This window comes from Nelumbo lutea, chromosome 8 (assembly GCF_056320005.1).
Source record: "Nelumbo lutea isolate HS-2025 chromosome 8, American lotus-T2T, whole genome shotgun sequence".
NCBI lineage: Eukaryota > Viridiplantae > Streptophyta > Magnoliopsida > Proteales > Nelumbonaceae > Nelumbo > Nelumbo lutea.
The window spans coordinates 31,185,940-31,207,447 of NC_142691.1; the positions used below are offsets into that span (position 1 = coordinate 31,185,940).

The window sequence follows — 21,508 nt, forward strand, 5'->3', positions numbered from 1 at the left end:
CCTATTTTACCTTCCCATCCACGGATTAAAATTTCGATATATACATATCGTATCAGGGGCTTTCCGATGCGCCCCTATAAAGAATATTTCGGGGTTTAACCCCAATTAAAAAAAAGTAAACAAGCCTTAAACAGATCCTTCTAAACCAAAATAAATAAACAACTACAGAAACAAGGGAAATCAACTTTGATACAGGCTGATACACCTTTACCGACGTATCAGCCATATCGATATTATCGATATTTTGAACTCTACTCCCACCAATATCAATAAAAAGGTCCCTTTCATTCCTTTGATTTCCTAGAACCCAGGATAGCTCCCATGCCATCAAATAGACAAGCTCGTCATCACTATTGACAGAACTAGCAAACAATCCATACCAAGAATCAATAGAGACGGTTGGAAAAGGGAAACGCCTGAAAAATTTTGCTGGCCAACTCCTCCCCACTACGAAACTCCAAGCTCAGACAATTACCAACCTACAAACCTGATTCCAAGTCTGCTACAAACTCAAGATATACCCCTGCTAAAAGAAAAAGGAAAAAAAAAAGATCCATCTATATACCCATAACCAGGAGTAGCTAACCTATCCCATATATCCTGACCCAATTTGATTTGTTCAAACCACAATTCGAATTTTTAGCATAATTCATTATTTTTCCCTGCATCAGTCCAATTTGTTTGGACTGGAATTCTAAAAACTTACACTCTCTTTTTTTTAGAATTGCATTGGGCAATGTCTTAATCTTAACCTACTCTGATATTAAATACATAAAACAAATGCATTATAAAAAATTTGACCATTCCTAGCCATCAATTAATTAGTCCCTGTCCTTGAAATTTCTGCATCTTCTTGATTAACACCGACCTCATCTGGGTTCTCGGAAATCACTGATCTTGACCACCGGATTGCTTGCTGAGACCGTTTCCGAGAGGTGTATTCATACCCTTCTTTTTAACCATAAGAGTCGAACACCATCTTCTTTTGTGAACCTCCTTACATAGGGTGAATAAGCTTAATTTCTTAATGGGTATCATGGGCAAGCTTCAGTTGCAGAAGAACAATCAACGCAGCTATCTCTTTCTACTTGTTTTAAGTTTATCCCTAAGCTTGCACAACAACATGGCCACGGTCGATGGATGCAACAGTGTCAACTACACTAGCTTGTTTCATGTTGGTATGGTTCTTGACTTGAATTCGACAGTCGGAAAGTTTGTCCGGGGAAGCATTGAAATGGTACTTTCCGACTTTTACACCATTCATCCAAGCTATGGCTCCAGGATCGTATTCCAAGTAAGGGATTCAGGGGAAAAAACCATTAAAGCAGCATATGCAGGTATGTAACATTTCACCATTCATGACTTTCATCATTCCTTCATATCATGTGTAGAGAAAACAAGTTTCCTTTTAGATCTGATTATCGAACTCTTCATAAGTGGCAGTTTTTTTTACATAATAATGGTGGGATTGGCTGTAAGATCGGTGTGAGGGCACTTTATGAGGAGTAAATCCAAATTCGATTCCAGTTGGTTCAGTGGGTATTTCTTTCCTTAGAGGTTGGGCCTTGGACCACGAGCCAAATGAAAGGAATCCAGAGAGTCCGGCTCTTCTCACATATTACTCCTCACACCGACCTAACAACGTGTCTCAGCTACACATGGGGAACATCTCCTGTACTTTGTGTTGTTATATATTCATGAGAAGATATTCCCATTAAACGATGGTATATGGGGATGTATTTAGTGAAGAGTAAACCCGATTCTGAGTTTGGGGGTGAAGGAGTTGGTTAGTAACCTACTGATGCAGTGATGCTTGTTACATCCAACAAGAGTCGAGAGAAGAATGGCTGGAGATTTTAAACAAAGATTCTCAAACAAGAAGCTTTAGGGCTGGGATTTTGTTTCATTTCTCTCTTCCTGGAGTTTGGATCTGCTGAGATATTACTAGCCAGCTCGTCCAGCAGCACATTGAAGATATCAGTGACCATAATACAACCGATTCTTCATATGTGTGGCTGGGTGAACGTACGTGGCCAATATTGCGTTGTGGTCAGCATATCTAGACTCTCCTCCTGTATTATCTTTCTTTTTATTCAATTCTAATAACATAGCTATTTTTATTTAAAAAACTTGGTTTCTAATTTCTAAAACCTTAACCTTAACCCCTATGGACGGAAAACCTAATTAGTCAAGTCACAGCTTTTTTTTAATAAATTGCCGAAACCTCCCCTTAATTTGTTGGTTGTTCTTGTTGAAACTTCCCCTAAACTTTTTGACATAGTTGCAAGTAAATCCTCTCTTATAAAATATTCTAAAAAGAGCTATGAAAATTAAATGTCCAAAATACCCATGCAGTTATTTCTAGGAAAAATGTCTGTCTTCTAAATTTTCTCTTCATATGAATCACTACCCCAAACCCTTCCAATCTCTTTTCTAAAATTGATTTATTTTCCAAATTTTTATATCAATCACTCAAAGGTAGGGCAGTAATTGGATTGGATTCAACAAAATCTGATATGAAACCTGATTAAATTTGAAGACCTCATATTCGAATTCTAGTCCTAATAGACTCATATTGCATTCAGATTTAATTTGACTCCGCTTTAATTTTTAAAATACCAAAAAATAAAAAATTTAATTACTTTTCAACTTTTTTATATAATAAATTAATATAAATATAACATACTATATTTATTATATACATAAATTCATATATAATATAATATATAAAATATTTTATAATTTTAAATATAATAATATAAAATTTATATATTAAAATCAACAAATATGATAATATAATTGGATTCAAATTTTAATTGGATAGGATGGGGTCAAATATGAATTTAATCTGATTATTAATCAAATGTAGATTGTATAAAATACATCATCCAAATCTGAGATAGTCAGATCAGATATCATATCGAGCTTGGATTTTTGGGTATTATTGATAGGTCTACTCAAAGGTATAGTCCTAACTTTAAATTCTCTTTGCTTTTGTTGTTCTTAAAGTTGCATTGGTTTTTTAGTAAAAATCAACCTCAATAGTAACTTTTTGGGTATTTTGGACATTTAATGCCTATTTTTAGAAGATTCTACCATTGGGGGTCTACTTTCAACAAGTTTAGGGGAGATGATTGCAAATGCTAAACTTCAAAAGAAGTTTCAGCCATGGTCAAAGATTTTGGGGAGGTTTCAGAAATTTTCCCTTTTTCCTAAAAGAGTTTGGCAAATCATTTATAACTAACAAATTAATAGTAGGAGAATAAAAAATTACAGAACTATAAACATTCAAAATATCAAAAACCACTTTATAAACCAATGCCGCCCGTGAATTAGCACCAACTGAACCGTTATTCTCCCAAAAAATCTCTATGATGGTCGATTTAAATATGCAAAAAGGACCCATATTAACGAGTTTGAATCTATGTACCATGGCTTGGTGCCCCCAAAAACGTCCCACACAATGATATTCCACCATGTGTCCTTCCACGTGCATTCTCCCCTCAGCCCTTTGAGCTCCAAGTTTCACCCGAAAATGAAAATGTTTCCTACTCCCGCTCATACTCTCTCAGTCCACACCAACCCATCCTCTGTAGTACCCATTACTCTCCACTATCACCATCCCTTTTGACTTTCATATTTATAATACCTCCATCCATCCCTCTCTCTTCTCTTTTCTTCTGCTCTCAAAGAAGCAAAGTAAAAACAAAGAAATTGAAACAGAAAAGGCTGCAAAGTAAAAACAAGAGCAAATGGTAAACTAAAAACACAGTCATGTGGCAGACTCAAAGGCCTCATCTTTTCCTTCCTCTACTTCTTCTGTTTCTCTTCTCCCTCTCATTGAAGCCCTCTGCATCAACAACAACTGAAGCCCAAGCTCTGGTCAAGTGGAATAATAGTTTAACTTTCTTTGGTGCTCTCAGTTTTTGTTCCCTCACCAATATCAGATGCTTCTGCAATTGGGACGGCATCGTCTGAAACAAAGCCGGAAGCATCACAGAGATAAACCTCCCGAGCTCCAATCTCAATGGGACACTCAGACCAACTCAATTTCACGTCGTTACCCAATCTCACCCACTTTGATCTCAATGACAACTCTATCGATGGAAAACTTCCCTTTTATGTTTTTGTATTGAAAAATAAATAAATAAAAAATAAACTCAACAAAACAGGTCGAACATGTGAGAGAAGAGATTGGATGAGAGGGACGGGGAGTACCTCTAATGTGTCTGCCAAAATAGTTGTCGACGGTAGTGGTGGCAATTGAGCAGGTTGGATTGGGTTTGGTTTGGGTTGAGTTTCAATCTAATCCATCTAACCCACCAACCCATTAATGACCCAGTTATATAAAATTAAATGGATTGGATTTAACCCAAACTAGTTTTAACCCAATCCAATCCGCCCAAACCTATTAATCTTATATTTATGTACTTAAGACAAAAAATTAACTCCTTATTAACAAATAAGTTGGTCATACGCTGGTGGTAATAGTAGTTGCTATTTACATAACTGGTGAAGGTTCAAATCACATTACATGCATGCTATTTTTACACAAGCAGTGAAGCCATTTGACTATGTTCGGGTTTCGGATTTGACCGGACCACTTAGGTTCAAACCAGTTAGACCGACTTGAACTATCTAATTGGATTGTCTTCGAGCTAATCACATCAAGAGTGGTTGAACCATTTAGATTCGATTGGTCCGGTTGGACTAGACTAGACCGGTTCAGTTAATGACGGATTGACTTGGATCGACCCATATTAGGTTTATGCACGGGTTTGGGACTGGACCACCTGGGCTGAGGGGTCAAGAGAAGTAAATCGGACTAGTCCAAATTTGGGTCGGGTTGTATACATACAAGACAAACCGAATGATCCAAATTGGGCAAAGCAAGCACATGAAGTTAGGGTCTGGAGCAACCTAGATCGGTATGCCCTAGGTCAGGTCAGGTTTGGATTGGGCTGACCAACCCAAGCGAACTGAACCGAGGTGTTCGGATCTATTCATATTTAGACCAATTTGAGCTGGTCCGAACTCTGGTCAAGTTGATTTGGATTTATGTATATTTGGGTGAAGTGTGTTGATCCGAGACAAAACTAATTTTAGTCAATAATTAATAGAAAATTAATGCATTAATTATAAATTATTTCATTCAAATAAAGAAAATAAAAAAGGCTAAGAAATTAATACTTATAACTTTATGGTTAACCCAATGGTTATCCACAACCCAACCCAGCCCAACCCAGCCCAACCCAACCCATTTAAATTGACCCAATGGGTGATCAATCCAGCCAAATAAATGGACAAGTTGGGTGGGTTCAGCAGGTTGGGTAAAAAATTGCCACCCCTAGTCGATGTCGTATTTCTTGCCAAGCTCAGATGGAGGAGGAGGTGTACGGGTCAAGGTTACATAGGTCAAGTTGAGAGACTAAGAGTACGAGTGGGAATAGGAAACATTTTCATTTTTGGGTAAAATTTAGAACTAACAGCCATCCCTTTAGCTCTACATAGGCTGAGGGGGGAATGCGTATGGGAGGATACACAGTAAAATTCCATTGTGTGGGACGTTTTTGATGTGCAATGCCATGGGGCGCAGATTCGAACTCCATGTTAACTTCTATGACCCCATTTGGGAGCATTGATACAGATCATCAGTGAATTTCAATGTTTGGTACATATGGTGCTCACATACTGATCAGGTCATGGCCGAGCTGGTCCTGCGAGACACATGGCCACCCAACTATTGCCCTGCCATATCTTCCTAACTTGTCCACGCTGGCACAGCTCGGCCATGTTGGCATAGGCTGACCACGTTGGGTAGCTCAACCACGTCGGCATAGTGCAACCGAGCTACTCTATCCCGAATACCTCGGCGGCTAACCTCATCCCGACAACCCCGGAAGCCCAATCTAAATAGGACACGGATCTTTGGCTATAAAAAGGTACTACATGCTCAAGGTAAGGGATCCAACTTCTGAGACCTACACAGCTACTTAGCTCGGACCGACATCCTTATATCTCGGCCCGACCATCCTACCACCACCTACTGACTTGAGTGTCGGAGTTCTTACCTGGGGATAACTCTTCAGGTCTCTGACTTCTGTTTCCTTGATCACAGATCTTGAAGCATGGCCTCGTCCTTGTAGCTTGGCCCTGCCCTGCCAACAAGGACTATTTGATCACCTTCCTCAGTTCGTGCACTACCTCAAATTGAGTAGCATTAGATTGGTACCATTTGTGGGAAACACACAAAAAGCCTTTCCCTAAAATCTCAATCCTCATTGTGCAATTCAACGACTCGAGCACTTTGACATCCAGTAGATCCCTCGGGCCGAGAACACTCGAGCTGATGCCCTTTCAAAGCACACAAGCTCATCACAGTTTGACCTTGACTCAACCATCCGGCTAGACACGCTGGCCCAACCGAGCATAGCACCATCAACCATCCTCATCCTTCTGGTGCAACATCGAAAATCTTGGATGGACCCCATAATTGAGTATCTTCAAGATGGCACCTCCCCAGAAGATCAGGCAAAAGCAAGAAGACTCCAACACAGAGCAACTAGGTGTTGCTTGATACAAGGTCAACTCGATCGCCACTCCCACATGCTTCCCTACTTGAGGTGCCTCCCCCTAGCCGAGGCAGACTACGTCCTTAGGGAAATAGATGAGGGAATTTGCGGAGATCACCCTGGTGCATGCACACTATAAGGTGCTCCGATAGGGGTATTTCTGGCCGATGATGAAGCAGGATGCCGCCCAACTAGTCTGGAGGTGCGATAGTTGCCAATGTCACTCTAATCTACATCACCAGGCTGCGGCCCCTTTGAGACTAATCGCCAGCCCATGGCCATTTGACCAATGGGGAATGGACATCCTCGGCCCCTTCCACTGCAGTTGCGTAGAAGTTCTTTCTTGTAGTAGTGGATTACTTCATGAACTGGGTAGAAGCCAAAGCCTTGGCGTGCATCACTGCCCACAATGCCCGGAACTTCCTTTGATAGGGAATCATTTTTCGCTTCGGTATCCTGTGCATGCTCATCACAGACAATGGAACCCAGTTCACTAACAAGAAGTTCAAGGCCCTATGTGCTGACCTAAGGATCGATCACCGGACTACCATGGTACACCAACCTTAGAGCAATGAGCAGACTGAGGTAACCAACTGCATTCTACTACATGGCCTGAAAACACGCTTGGATCAGGCCAAGGGAAGATGGGTTGAAGAGCTACTAAGCATTCTTGGGCTTATAAGATGACCCCACAAATTGCCACTAGAGAGACCCCTTTCACTTTGGCCTATAGGACCAAAGCCATTATCCTCGTGGAGATAGGTTCCCCATCCCTTTGGACCAAGCTCTTTAACAAGGGACAAAATGACGAAGATCTATGTGCAGAGTTGGACCTAGTAGAAGAAGCTCAGGACCGAGCACCTGTTAAGATGGTTGCACAACAACAGAAGAAGGCATGGCATTACAAATCTAAGGTAAGAAGACATGAATTAAAGATATGCAACTTCGTTCTGTGCAAAGTCGTTGTACCCACGCTAGGAGAAGGGGAGCTCGTACCAAACTAGGAAGGACCGCATAGGGTCACCAGAGTCCTCGGACTGAGCACTCATAGACTTGAAGACTTCAAAGGGTCTACTAGTAGTACATCTTGAGGTTTCTTGAGTTCCAACTCCTCAGAATTGCTTGACCTTTGAAGTCTGCAAGTCTATGAGTGCTCATAGGGTCACCAAAGTCCTCGGACTGAGCACTCATAGACTTGAAGACTTCAAAGGTCAAGCAATTCTGAGGAGTTGGAACTCAAGAAACCTCAGGATGTACTACTAGTAGACCCACAAGTAATGAAAGTCTTCTTTTGAGCTACTTCTTCAACCTAGAGGCGCACCTACGGAACCGAGCTGACTCCGCCGATCCCCAAAATGGCTGAGCCCATTACACCCAGCTCGACAACACATTGCCAAGCAAGCTACCTGACTCAGCTGCCAACGGCTAAGCCTAAACATGGAAGAAGAATGCCTCCTCCCACCAAGGCCTGAGGGTGGCCGAGGAACTCCACACTATCGCCGACTTAACGACTGAGCTAGTTGAGAAATGATTAGCCCTAGAAGGGCCCAAAAGGCTCTCGAGACAAGAAACTGAGCATCCCATGTGTGAGAGCTTGGAAACTAAAAGATGTTAGACAATGACACCTCGATCAGCACAGGATTGGGGACGCCAAGGCATAGCCTGGCCAGGCTACACCTCGGCCAACCTTGGTCAGCACAAGACTGGAGACACCAAGGCATAGACCGACCATCTACCCGTTGGCCCGTGGTAACCTTGCTCAATGCAAGACAGGGGATGCCGGGCCTTAGTAGGGCCGGTCATACCTTGGCCAACCATGCCTCGGTTGACTATACCTCGGTTAACAAACTAGAATCGTGAAGTACAAAGAGGACGCCCGAGGCACAGCCCGACTCAGCCCACACAGTATACCATCCGGCCTCACCTAGGCCAGTGATAGAAAAACGGTACAAGTAATAAGAGGCCACGGCATAGCTTGGCTTGGCATGCGTAATAGCCCAACTGGGCATTCTTCGGCTAAAAGAAATGCACATGCACAAGTATAGCAACAACAACAAGAGGCATATATATAGTCAACATGAAGAAGAGGTGATATTCAACATAAGACGGTCTATTACAAATGTTTAAGGCTCAGTATACCGAGCCTACCAAAAAAACACCAAAACAACAAGAATATTGAACATATGAGGCCACCAATTAGTCCTCGGAGGCAGAATCAATAGCATCAACAGTAGCTTTGGCCTCATACTCAGCAACTTCGGCAGAGCCTTGCAGAGAAATTTGATCAAAAGTGTCCTAGCCCTACGACTCATTGGCCAACTCCGGGTGACAGTGAAGGATCCTTCGTCGGAAAAAGTTGAACCCAGCTGCAAAGGAGGCCTCGGCATACTCATCCATGTGCAGTTGCATCTCCTTCGATGCCTTGTAATCATTGAAGGCTTTCTTGTCGGCCTCTTGCCTTAGCCTGTCCCGCTCAGCCTTGAGCTCAGCCAATTGTGCCTTCAGCTCGGCCACTTCCCTCTCCAGCATGGCCGATCGCTCTCTAGCAGCTTGGAGCTTGACCAACTGGGCCTTCTACCGTAGATACTCAGAGTGTTCCCACTCGTACGATGATCGAACATCTCGAAGACAATCAACCAGAGCAACCTCCACGCAAGCATTCTGCAAGCAAATATGATTAGTACACCGAAAAGGAGAGCAACACACAAGGAATAAAAGGAAGAGGATGTACCAGGGTAGCCGACCAAAGCAGAGCACACTCCAAGGCTCCACTACCAACCCTGACCGATTCTTAAGCTATGGACATGATCATGATTCCCTGTAGTAACTACTTGGGAACCCTGGGTGTCTCCAATTTGTCGTCCAAGCGAACCGACCACCTCGGCATGTGCAGACCCGAATTGCTTCTTGCCTCTTGTCAACGACATACCAGTAGAACGGTGGACCCCTTTGGGGTCAACCACAACAACGTCATCCTCCTTGAACTCTCATTGTTGAACCCTTCTTAGCCGATGAGCCGCCCAACTTCGGATCGTGGCTGCTCATCTGCCTTGGGACGAGCCTCCAGTTGCACACCGTCTCATTCCTGCTTTTGTTAGAGCGCCTTCATCCGACAAAATTTTCTTCCTCGCTGGCCATGCTCTTACCTGCAACATGAGAAGCCTAAGATAAGTACAAAGCAGGCAAGATAAAGTCAGATCGACAAATAGGAGTAAAAGGAAACAGACCAGCCACCCTTTCCATCAACCTGGCGAGCATCAACATCTCTAAGCATGTGTACATGATATCGTCGATTTCATGGATCATGCTTAGGGCCGACCTCTCCTCCCAAGTAAGTGCCAACCATTGGGGCTGCAGTAGAGACGTCATCAGCCCCTGCAACTCGGCAGGAAGAGGGAGACACCCGGGGATTCGCACAAAGAAGAACGACTCCTTCCAGTGCTTTATAGAAGGGGCTCCGACCAATGACTGGATGTTCTATCGAGTGGAGAAGTAGTAGTACCCCTGCTGGTGGTGTTTTAGCTGGAGTATAAAGCTTACCATCCACTTATCATCCTATGGCTCGATTGAAACAACGCTTTGTCACTTCCTCATTTTCAAAAATAGGAACTACCTTTGCTCTCAGTACTATCCAATTATCATCCTATGGCACTTTATTCATTGACTTGGGGCTTCTAAACATATGACCAAACACTTCGTCATTATTCACATCTTATCATCTCACCCTTGGGCAAGATAAGGTGAAATTTTCTAATGGCTCTCTTTCCATTGCTTCTACTAAGTGAGACATCATGCTTGGGAAGAGTTTGCTTCTTAAGTTAGCCTTACCTATTCGAAAGTTTATTACTAATTTGTTCTCTATCTCAAAATTAACCAAAACATTGGATTGCATTGTGACAACATGGGATAGTTGCAGTGACAATATAGAGTTAAATTTTTACAATTTATCTTTGGCATGCAAGAGTAGGTCATTTGTTTTTTCCTTTGTTAATATTTTTGTTACCAGACTTATTTAAGGGTATATCTATTGAAAGTCATTTTTGTTATGTTTGTTAGTTGCCCAAAAATTGTAAGACACATTATCCTAGTTCTAATTGTAATGCCATTATTTAAAGGTGTATCTATTGAGAGTCATTTTTGTGATGTTTGTTAGTTGCCCAAACATTATAAGACACATTATCCTAGTTCTAATTGTAATGCCATTGCACCTTTTGATTTAATTCATTTTGTTGTGTGGGGTCCTTCACCTATTTTATCTATGGATGGCTATTTCTATTTCATTAGCTTTATTGGTAATTTTTCATGATGTCCTAGACTTATCTCACTAGAGAACGTCATGAAGTCCCTAGAATCACTTTGATTCATTGCAAAATGATTGAAATTCAATTTGGAAAGAATGTTAAGCAATTCTGGTCTAATAATGTAGATGAATATTTAAAGACTTTGCTTAACCTATTATGTGAAGATGAATGAACATTACATCAATCCTCAACTCCACAACAAAATGGTGTGTCAAAGAGAGAGAATTAGCACCACCTTAAAACTATTTGAGTTCTTTTATTTTAGCTCAAATACCTAAGTATTAGTCACATGTTGTATTAACAATATCATATCTAATTAATTAATAAGATGCCATCCAGGGTACTTGAGATGAAACCCTTATCTATATTCTTTGTCCTAATGATTTTGTGTTCTCCTTATGTCCAAAGGTCTTTGGTTATGTTTGTTGCATATATGTTAAGGATCCTAAGAGGATGAAATTGGACTTGATGGCTATTTGTAGGGTATTCTTGAGCTATTCACCCATAGAAAAGGGACACAAGTGCTTTGATCCGCATTCAGGAAGGAAATTCATCACTAAGGATGTCACATTCTATAAGTCACAGCCATTTTCTGAACCTCCTCGAAATTCTCTTCATGGGGAGACTAGTCAAATAAAGAGAATATCTTAGTGGTTGGTCTTTTTCCTCTTTCATCTTCTCCTCCTATCAGCCCTTAGTCTTATATTAGTACACCTATTTCACCCCTTGTTGTTTCTTCATATTCAAGTAATTTACCTTCTGAGATTCTTGTTGCTACTACAACTATCATGCAAGATGAAGCACATGGAAAATAATTGAGTGTTTATTTAAGGACGAGAATATGATATCCTACAATTTCCAACCACAATCAATTGAATGTCTCTAAAGCTAATCAAGGTACTATTCTTCTTACCTTTCCTTCTAAGTCTGATATGAATCTTCTTAACGCATGGAGAAAGCCTATTCATTGATGTACCTCCATTCTATTAACATGTTTGTTTCCTATTCACAAATTTCTCCTACCTATCATTCCTCTGTTTTTGCTTTATCTTTGGTGTTTACTCCTAAATACTTTAAGGCAACGATGAACCTTAAATGGAGGAAAGCAATGAATGAGGAAATGAAAGCCTTATGGAAAGCAAATATATGGGACTAAGTGGATCTACCAAATGGGAAGAACACCATTGGGTGCAAGTGAGTGTACACTGTAAAACACAAAGTTGATGGTTCTATAAAAAGAAATAAAGCTAGATTGGTTGCAAAGGGGTTTACAAAGATGGAGCGTATTGATTATAAGGATACCTTGGCTCTAACTACAAAGCTTAATATTATATGGGTGTTGCTATCTCTAATAACTAATTATTCTTGGGAGTTGCATCAGCTAGATGTTAAGAATACTTTCTTGAATGGGGACTGATAAGGGTAATTTTTTCCTCCAAATTACACCACAATGTGTGGCATGTTCGAATAGTTAGACGACATCTCAACATCGAGTAAGTTGATTACCTTGGCAGAATGTCTAGCAGCAACTTGGCCAGGGCCGACTTGTAATACATCGGCCTTGCCAGTCTAAGAGACCTCGGCGTGAGGAGCAACCTCCTCAAGGATTTGCTGAGTTCACTAAGGTCCAAGTAGCGTCCTGCGAGATATCTTCATTGACCTATTCCTTAAGCAAGTTACTATTTCTGACTTCTCCGAGGTAACAAAGCTCAACCGCAAGGCTTGCCTACCCGCATTGTCTGCATCAGATTTGCTCGAGTGGTCCTTAGCCCTGTGCGTGGATCGCGTAACCGATTGAAAGATCCTCATCGAACTTAGTGGGAGTAGTTCCCTAGGAATCTTAGACTCGTTTGGTTCCTTACACCTATATAAAGGCATCACTTCCTTGAGAAAATGTTTGCGTAGTTTAGCTTTTGTAGCTCTCTAACTCTCTCAAAAATCTCAAATTCGCTAACTTAAGCATCGAAGTGCCCACCCCGGTTTGAGCAACCTGGGCACTCTAATACTGTCTCCATATAGGTCATCCTAGTAAACTATACAACCCATTGTTATTTAGCTCAACATTATTCAGTTCAGCATCCGAGTCACCTTCTAGCTTGACATTATTCAATTCAACCTTTGAATCACCTTCAAGGAATTGTCCAGCTCGACATCTGAATCGCCTTGTAGTAGGAAGCTGTCAGATCGCACATCATCAAGAACCTACAAGAGAAAGTTTATATGGATCCTCCTCTAGGGTCTAACACAAAAGGAAAGGTGTATAGATTTAAAAATGCCTTACATAGACTTAAGAAATCACCCAAGGCATCGTTCAAGAGGTTAATTAGAGCAACGAAAACTACGGGGTACATGCAAGGCAGTGTAAATCATACATTTTGTTCTATAAAAGGACAAGAGGTTTAATAGTATTAATTATGTATGTTAATGATATGGTAGTTAAGATAAGATCCCACATTCAATAAACTATTGGTTCTCTCTTTTTCTCCCCAAATTTATTGAACATGCTAGATTACATCTCTAGAAAATAAAAATAAAATAAAAGAAGTGGTAGAAACATATGAAAACTTGAATTGAGATCGGCAAATAAATTCATTAATCAACATTCTCCATGATATTTTCGGGAGTGAACTTAGTGCCATTGTCCTTATTAGTAGCCACTCTACTCTTGGCCTTGTGATCATGGACAAATTTGTGATCCTGTCAAGTCTTGAGTTTTGTGATGATGACCTTGGATGAGTTAATGCCGTCGATGGATCCACGTACCATAGAATGTGGATCACCCACTTACTATGCTAAACATGTATGAACTTTGCTTCTTAGCCCTTCTAAGTCCCACGGATGACCTAAACCTCGTCATCCTTTATGATTGGGGATTGATCTCATGTTGTATTTACCTCAAATATCGACAAAAAGGGGATTTCTAATCAGGATGTGACGGACACTCGATGGCGTTTTTCGATTCTTTCTTCTCAAGCCGAAAACCCTACATCTTCCCTTGAGATAAGGGTAAATGTGTGCGCAAAGATACCCATCTAATATTTTATCATTTAATTTCATTCAACGTTTACTCTAATCTCACCGCCAATTATCTATAGTGGTTAGTGCTGTTCATAAGAAGACCCAACCCGATTAAACCGATCAATCCGAACATACCCAACTCGAGTCGACTAGGCTTTCTTCAGTATTGGTCGGTTTTAAGTTGTAAAAAATCATAAATCGATAGTTAATGAAAATCAAAACCGACCCGAACCGAATTGACTTAGTAATTAGTAGTTGGTTTCCAGTTAGTAGTTACAACTTACTTAGTTCCTACTTAACTAAGTTGTTTCTATCCTACTTATAACCTAACTTAATTTCTAGTATTCTAGTTAGGAATGACATTAATGACAAGTATTGTAAGACAGTTAGACAAAAAAATTTTTTGAAAAAGTTTACAGAAAAGAATCAAAGGATCCTAGTTTTATGGTCTTTTACACCAAATAGTCAACCAATTACAATTAGAATTAGGTGTCATTTTTTACTTAGATTAAAAGGTTTTTTGAAATATATGAATTTCAGTCTTTTTTCTCTAATACAATTTGACTTTCTATTTTTTTGACAACTTCTATTCTAACTTGGTCAGCCCTCTACCAATTTCAGTCTTCTTTCTCTAATAGAAATAGGTGTCATTTTTTACATCAAATTTCAGTATTCTTTCTCCAACCTATTAATTTATTACCATGTTGAACTTAGAGCCGAAACCAACCCAAACCGGCCCAACCCGACTCAAACCGATCAGCTCAATTTTGCTTAACATAGGATTGGTTTCGATTTCAATTTCAGGTAACCCAACCAGGTCATATCGGTTGGAAAAATCTCAATAAATCGACTCAACCCGACCTTTTAACAACCCTAATAGTGGTGGTTAAAATTGAACACTACTAGCAAGATGTATGTAACAACACTAACATAACTGCCGCTATATCATACGCCACTATATTATACCTATAGCGCTTTGTCATAACCGTCACAAAAAATGAGATCTATATTGGTGGTTTATATTTATGCCACTATGAAATCTGCCGCTATAGCCCAATATTGCTGCACTCAATTCCGCTGGAAACCCTACATTTTCTCTTGAAAGAAGGGTAAATGTGTGCACAAAGATGCCCACCTAATATTTCATCCTTTCATCTTTCATTCAACATTTACTTTAATCTCACTCCAATTATCTATAGTGACATTTAAATCAAACGCTACTAGCAAGATGCATGTAGTGGCACTAACATAACTCTTCCCATATCATAGTTCACTATATTATACCTATAGCAGCACTTTATTGCAATTGTCATAGGATATGAGGTCTATGTTGGCAGGTATATTTAGGGAGAATGACCAATCAGCCCATATTAGAATTTTATAGCCCCACAGTATAGGGGGAATGCATTCTGACCATGAATTGATGCCAAATTCACAGGCAGGATGTGGTTTATAGGGGGGAAAGGGCTAGTAATAAGGGGGGACTGGAATTCAGAATTCTGCATTGGGTGTATCCATACTTCTCCGTTATATTTATGCCACGATGAAATGAAATCTGCTGCTATACTCTAATATTGTTGTTGTAGTGTTTCGTTGCTATTCGAGCCAAACCTTGTCCCATTTACAACCACCTTGATAACTCTTGGGAACTTGACCACCTAAAACCTTATTGCTTCTAGATTATACTGAGAAATGTTAGATGAAAGGTGAACCCACCAATCTGCTAAGCTCCAAGCATGCAATGATATCACAAATAAGCGAATTCATCATTTCTTGTAACGACCAATGTTTTAAAAATGACTTGAAGGCTGAACTGTTTTTGTCTTTGGGTCGTAAGTTGTTAGTTTGATTAGTCGGGTCGAACGGTTCAAATCATGCTACATCGGCACATATATGTGTTATATATATGTGTGTGTATAAATATATATCTTAAATATGTTATATGTATTATTTTATATCTAATTTATAATTTATAATTTAGTTTTTAATTTTTTTTTATTTATAAAAAATATTAAAAATTGTAATTTGAAGCCAAAAAGGTTTTTTTTTTTTTTTTTTTTTTTTGCGAAAATAGTGGGGCAAGGCACCTATGGCTCCTTGGGATGCATAGATTTCGAAAAATTACCCAAAATCAAGGGAAATTTTCAGTTTAGTACCCTGAACTTTGGGGGTAGTGTCAAGTTAGTACCCGAACTTTAAAATGTGACTATAGTACCTAAACTTTTGAAAACTGTCAATTTAGTACCCGCCATTAGTAGTCTATCAGTTAACTGATGCACGTGATGTCACATGTGAATTATAACATTCTAAAATTCAAAAATTACCCTTTTAAAGAAGACATTGTTCATTGTCTTCTTCCTTAAAACTGAAATAGAAGAGAACTTAATTTAATATATGTAGGCATGGGCAGCCAACACTTTACAAGATATAGTGACCCTTCTCCCATGCTGCTATCTTAACGTTCTCTCCTGTTCTCTTTACATTGTCATTTGTATGATAAATTACACCAACAGATTGGATGGTTGATCCATGAACACCCACAACGCCAACAGAGGTTCTAGGGAATGGGCTTCACTGGAAAGACATGTTTGGATACTCAAACCTAAACCCAGAATAAAATCCATGAACAACAATTTCTGTGAATGGTATTGGTTGGGAGATATGTTATTGCTATTGAACCCATGATTTGCAAGCACAAATTCTGGAAAAATGACCAAGAATAGAAATGGATAGAACCACCTACGAGGGCTTTCCTTGTTTCTACGGCCACAAAAGTTTTCCGGAAGTTCTTACAGGAAAGTCTAATGACCAAGACAAAGGCATGAAGTACAAACAGTCCAGAAAGTTTCAGAGTTGGGTTGGTTATGATTTATGAACCGCGCTCTTGGAACAGTTGCTTGAGCCATTACTTACGGGGTTCTTAACTGTGGGGGTGTTTGTCTGGATTACATTTGCTGAGGACACTTCTTAGATCATAAGAATATCTACAACCACATAAGTTGCTGAAAGAAAATTTGTCTCAAGAGAATTTAACATGAGTGCACGAGCACCATATATAATAACAATTTCTATAAACAGGGAGATAGCTAATGGACTGAGAAAGTATTTACACCAAAGACTCAATAGTTGAGATGGTCAATCAGCATCCCTCCATAAATGTAGATAGGCACAGGATTAAACTGTGTGACTGCAACTCACCATTCTAAGGCCAATGACCACATGGGGCCCTTCTCTGTCTGCACCCCTTATTCCCCTTGTGATACATAGAGTGTTTGTAATGATCTGAGCATCTCCTTGAAATCATATATGGTTTATGTTGCATTTCTTTTGTTTATCATTTAAGCGTATCTATACTATCTACAAAAGAGTGAATGTTCCTTCATTTTGGATTTTCATTGGACGTTTTCTATCATTCCTTTCTAAACATACAATGAGCATAAAGAAGACATGTATGTCTTTTATTCTTATTTTAGAAACTGTACACTTGTAACTGTCTAAAAACTGTTCATTTATAACTATCCAGAAATTGCCCATTTATAACTGACCAAAAACTATCAATGAATTATAAATAATTGTCTTAGAGATAAAAGTAAAACATAAAAGTACTACAACTGAAAATGATTTTATAATGAAAATCTTCAATAAAATTTAGAGGTAAAAGATTATTGAAATTCTAGAATTGTTTCATCTTCATTTTAATTAACATCTGTAATGGAAAAAACGAGATGAAAAAAATTTCTAATGTAGAAAGGCACTTGAAAAATCAAATCAGAGGTATCCGGCCTGGTCTTGAAAAACTTCTCAAGGTTAAGAGAAAGTTTGTTTAGGGTGGGGACTATTTCGAAGGTGAAGAAGGTTCTGAAGAGAAAGAAAGAGATTCGCCCTCAAATCACTGGAAGAGATAAAAGTAGTTAAGTAGAGATCTTGATTGAAGAGTAAGGAGGAGTGTAGTATTTTACTGGCTTTGTTTGTTTTTTGGAGTTTGGTGGCGTTTTGGTGCTTTGGCTTTGGGTGGGTGCGGTGGCTTGTGTTGAGTCTATTGTTTTGAAAGGTTTTTGTTGTTCCTGTTTGGTTTGTTTGGGGTTAGATGGAGTTTGTTTGGATGGCGTTTTGGCTTTCAAGTGGTTGAAGTTTGGAATATGTTGGAGAATGTTTGTTGTCTTTCTTCTCTCGGGTGATTTTTGGTCACCTCTGTTGTAATTTAATTCTTTTTTTTAATAAAATTTTTAGTTTATCTTCAAAAGAATTCTAAATTGTATCTTTTGAATGTACGATAGATTTGATAAAAGATGTCCGGGTGAAAGCAATTATTCTTGGGCCACAAACATCTGAATCTGAAGAGACAGATTTCCTGGTCGGCATGGGAAACGAAGCTCGAATACCAATCTTTTCCGTCTTTCCGTTCAACTTAAGCCTTTCTCCCCGCCAATTCCCTTACTTTGTGCGAATTGCTCAGATTGATTTGTCCCAGGTCAAAGCAAATATTGCTGCCATCGTCCAAGCATATCGATTGAGAGAAGTGTCCATCATCCATGATGACAGTGAAAGTGCAGCTGCAGCGATACTACATATTTCTGCTACGCTTGCAGATATGGGTGTTCAAGTACCATGCCAAAGATTTGTCTTACCCTATGGTGCAGAAACTAAAGTAATTAAAGATACCTTGCACGAGCTAAGAGGAACCAGCACAAGAAGCTTCATCGTCCATTTATCTATTTCTCTTTCTTCTTCCTTCTTCACACAAGTCAAGAAGGCGGGGATGATGAAATTTGGGTACCTGTGGATTGCTACGGATTCCTGTGTCTTCCATTCCACTGAAAGCGTTTTGGGTGCAAAGGCTCAGCTGCCACAGTCTCAAGCCTTTGGTTTGTTTGAAGATCGCTGGAGAAAACAAATTCAAGAAGAACATCTGGACAAGGAAAATATGGAACACCACGTTTATGCATTACTCTGGGCATATGATACATTATTCTTCATTGCAACTGCCGTTGAAAAAGTTGCAGCCGGAAAGGCTGATTTGTTCGAATCTCTAGTGTCGTCCAAACTTCGGAGAGTTGATACGACAGAAGGGAGAAGTCACAGAGTTGAGTATTCGACCCCAAGGACCGGTCCTTCACGTCGTTTGATGAGCTCAGAAGATACAGACGTAAAATGCCCGAATGGATTTACAGCTAATTCTAATGATAGAATATTAACTATTGGTGTCCCTGTTCGTAGCGTGTTTGGTGAATTCGTTAATGTGACTTACGACCACGATACCCGTAAAAATACATCGACGGGTTTCTCAATAGAAGTTTTCGAATCTGCTATGCAGAACCTAAACTACTGTTACAAGTACGTCCCATTTGAAGGAGCTTATACCGATCTCGTGCGTCAAGTATCCAACCAGGTAATACTTTTAAATTTCGTAATCCCAATTTGGATATTTGGTCTATGCATGATCCCAGTGAGCTATTTCGGTTCTAACTGTTTGATTGAATGAAATGGAATCTCATTCACATTCTTGTTGGAATGGTATTCTCCCATTTGAGGGACATTCCCTCTTGTTCATTCCTATTGATTCCAATTTCCATTTCCATTCTTGTCTGAATACTATGAAAATAGATAATTTCGACTCCGATTCCGACTGTAAACCAAACCAACAAGTATCAGCGACTCCCATTTGCTCCAATGCTCTAATAACCAGAACGGCTGCTGAACAGTTCGATAAAACCTGATTCAATCCTCTGAAATCTGAATCCCAAGGTTTGGCCGGTTATATTGAACAGACAAGATTTCCAGTTCTCGTAAACTGGAAACATTGATTTGGTTGATCGTATCCTGTGGGTACATTCGTGTGGGAAAGAAATCAGGTATGGTTTTGGGGGATCTAACGTCTCAAAATTTTTTTCGATCCTCTCTCTCTCTCTGATATACGCACACATCAAGTTTTTTTTTTTCGCTAACCACACATCAAGTTAAATAACTATCGTTTCTCTCTCTCTCTCTGACTTGCTTTTCTTATTTATTTTATTTAATTACTTATGTACTGGTTGGATGGATCAGGTTTTTAATGCGGCTGTGGGAGATATAACAATTACACAAGAGAGATTGAAAATTGTAGGGTTCACACAACCATATACTGGATTCGGAGTTGCCCTGATTGTGCCCGTAGAGAAGCATGGCAGATTTTGGCTGTGGTTCTTCAAGCCTTTTAAACCACTGGTATGGTTGGTTAGCTTTATATTGTGCATCTTGAAAGGATTGTTAGTATGGCTGTTTGAGCGTAAACGTAATGCCGACTTTCAAGGCAAATGTTTGGGAAAAGTTCTCCATTATTCCTTCTCCCTAATAGTTTTTGCACAAAGTAAGTAAAAATATTTCTATTCATTTATTGGGTAGTGTTAAATTCTAAGAAAAATATTTTACAACAATGGATTCTTTTTTCTCTTTTTGATGATTGTATTCTAGTTATAACATGCAAGAAATCTCAAAAGGAAAAGGAAATCATTCATACTAATTAGTTAATTCACTAGCTAGTACTTTTTCTTATTTAAATTTATTAAATCATGTGTTGCTGCACTCCTTATGAGGGTGTTCTACAATATAAATGTTTTCGAACTCTAATTTTATTTTCAAAGGAAAGAAATAAGTTGGTTTTGTTTTTAGAAAACAATACATGTTTATGGAACCAACAAAATATTAGTTTCTAAAACAAAAACAATATATAAATTATGATTTTTGGAACATGATGTTGAATAATCATATGAAAGCATATTTTGAAATCAGATTCAAGAACATGTTATTGGTTTCGGTTTTAAAACAAATAAAAACACACACACATCCAAGAACATGTTTTTTGTGTTTTTGGTGTTTTTGTTTTAAGAAACAATATGTTTTCAAACAAGATGGTCTTGATTTGCTTTTGGAATTGGTAACAGGAAAAACAATTCATATTGTAGAACACTTCTATGTTTACAATCGATTTTAAATCTGTTCTAATCTGCTTTATATTTATTTTTATATATGAAGTTAAAAGAAAATATGCAGCAAATTAGAAGGGAATTCAAAATGATGAATGCAATTGTTTCACAATTTGGTTTGGAATACAGTAAGACATGCATCACAATCATGAATGTGTTGTTTTCTGATCTGCTGACCACAATACATTTCTAGCCACATTCATCCACCCACACCTTTGGAACATCGGTTGTACTTTACATCACTGATATTTTCAACATGCGGCTGGATGAGCATTGCCAGCAATGTGCAGTGGTCAGCAGATTTGGACGCCTTGTTTGAGGGTATCTCAATAGAAAACCTCATACAGGTTACTACAGCTGTATATTTGGGAACATCTCCCATGAATGGCAACATACAAGTACAGAAGATGTTCCTGATCAATGTGTTGATTCACATGGATAGCAGATCCCAACACATCAATAGGCGCTGTATTACGTTCTTGCCTAGGTTGTTTTTGGTTTCAGTAGATCGATCCAAGTCAAAACTATATGACAGGACTAACTTTCCATTCCATGTAATTAATCTTTTGTTTGTAAATGATTCAAGACTACATGCTTCTAATTAATGAACAAAGTTGCATTTTGTTATTATTTATTAACTTCAATATGTTATCTT

General features: G+C 39.2%; 1 protein-coding gene across 4 annotated transcripts in view; it reads left to right on the forward strand.

The window, feature by feature from the left end:
- Positions 1-970: 970 nt before the first annotated feature.
- The window catches only part of LOC148843691 (glutamate receptor 2.8-like), a 57,775-nt gene continuing 37,237 nt past the window's right edge, over positions 971-21,508 (forward strand). The window contains exons 1-3 of one of the 4 annotated variants that reach the window (XM_088956684.1): positions 971-1,337; positions 18,169-19,280; positions 19,937-20,237. In XM_088956684.1, coding sequence (XP_088812810.1) covers positions 1,028-1,337; positions 18,169-19,280; positions 19,937-20,237 — 1,723 coding nt within the window. In that variant the 5' untranslated portion in view covers positions 971-1,027. Of the gene's footprint in view, positions 1,338-17,461; positions 18,066-18,168; positions 19,281-19,936; positions 20,238-21,508 lie in introns of those variants that run through there. The other 3 variants (XM_088956683.1, XM_088956686.1, XM_088956685.1) reach the window with 3 other exon arrangements.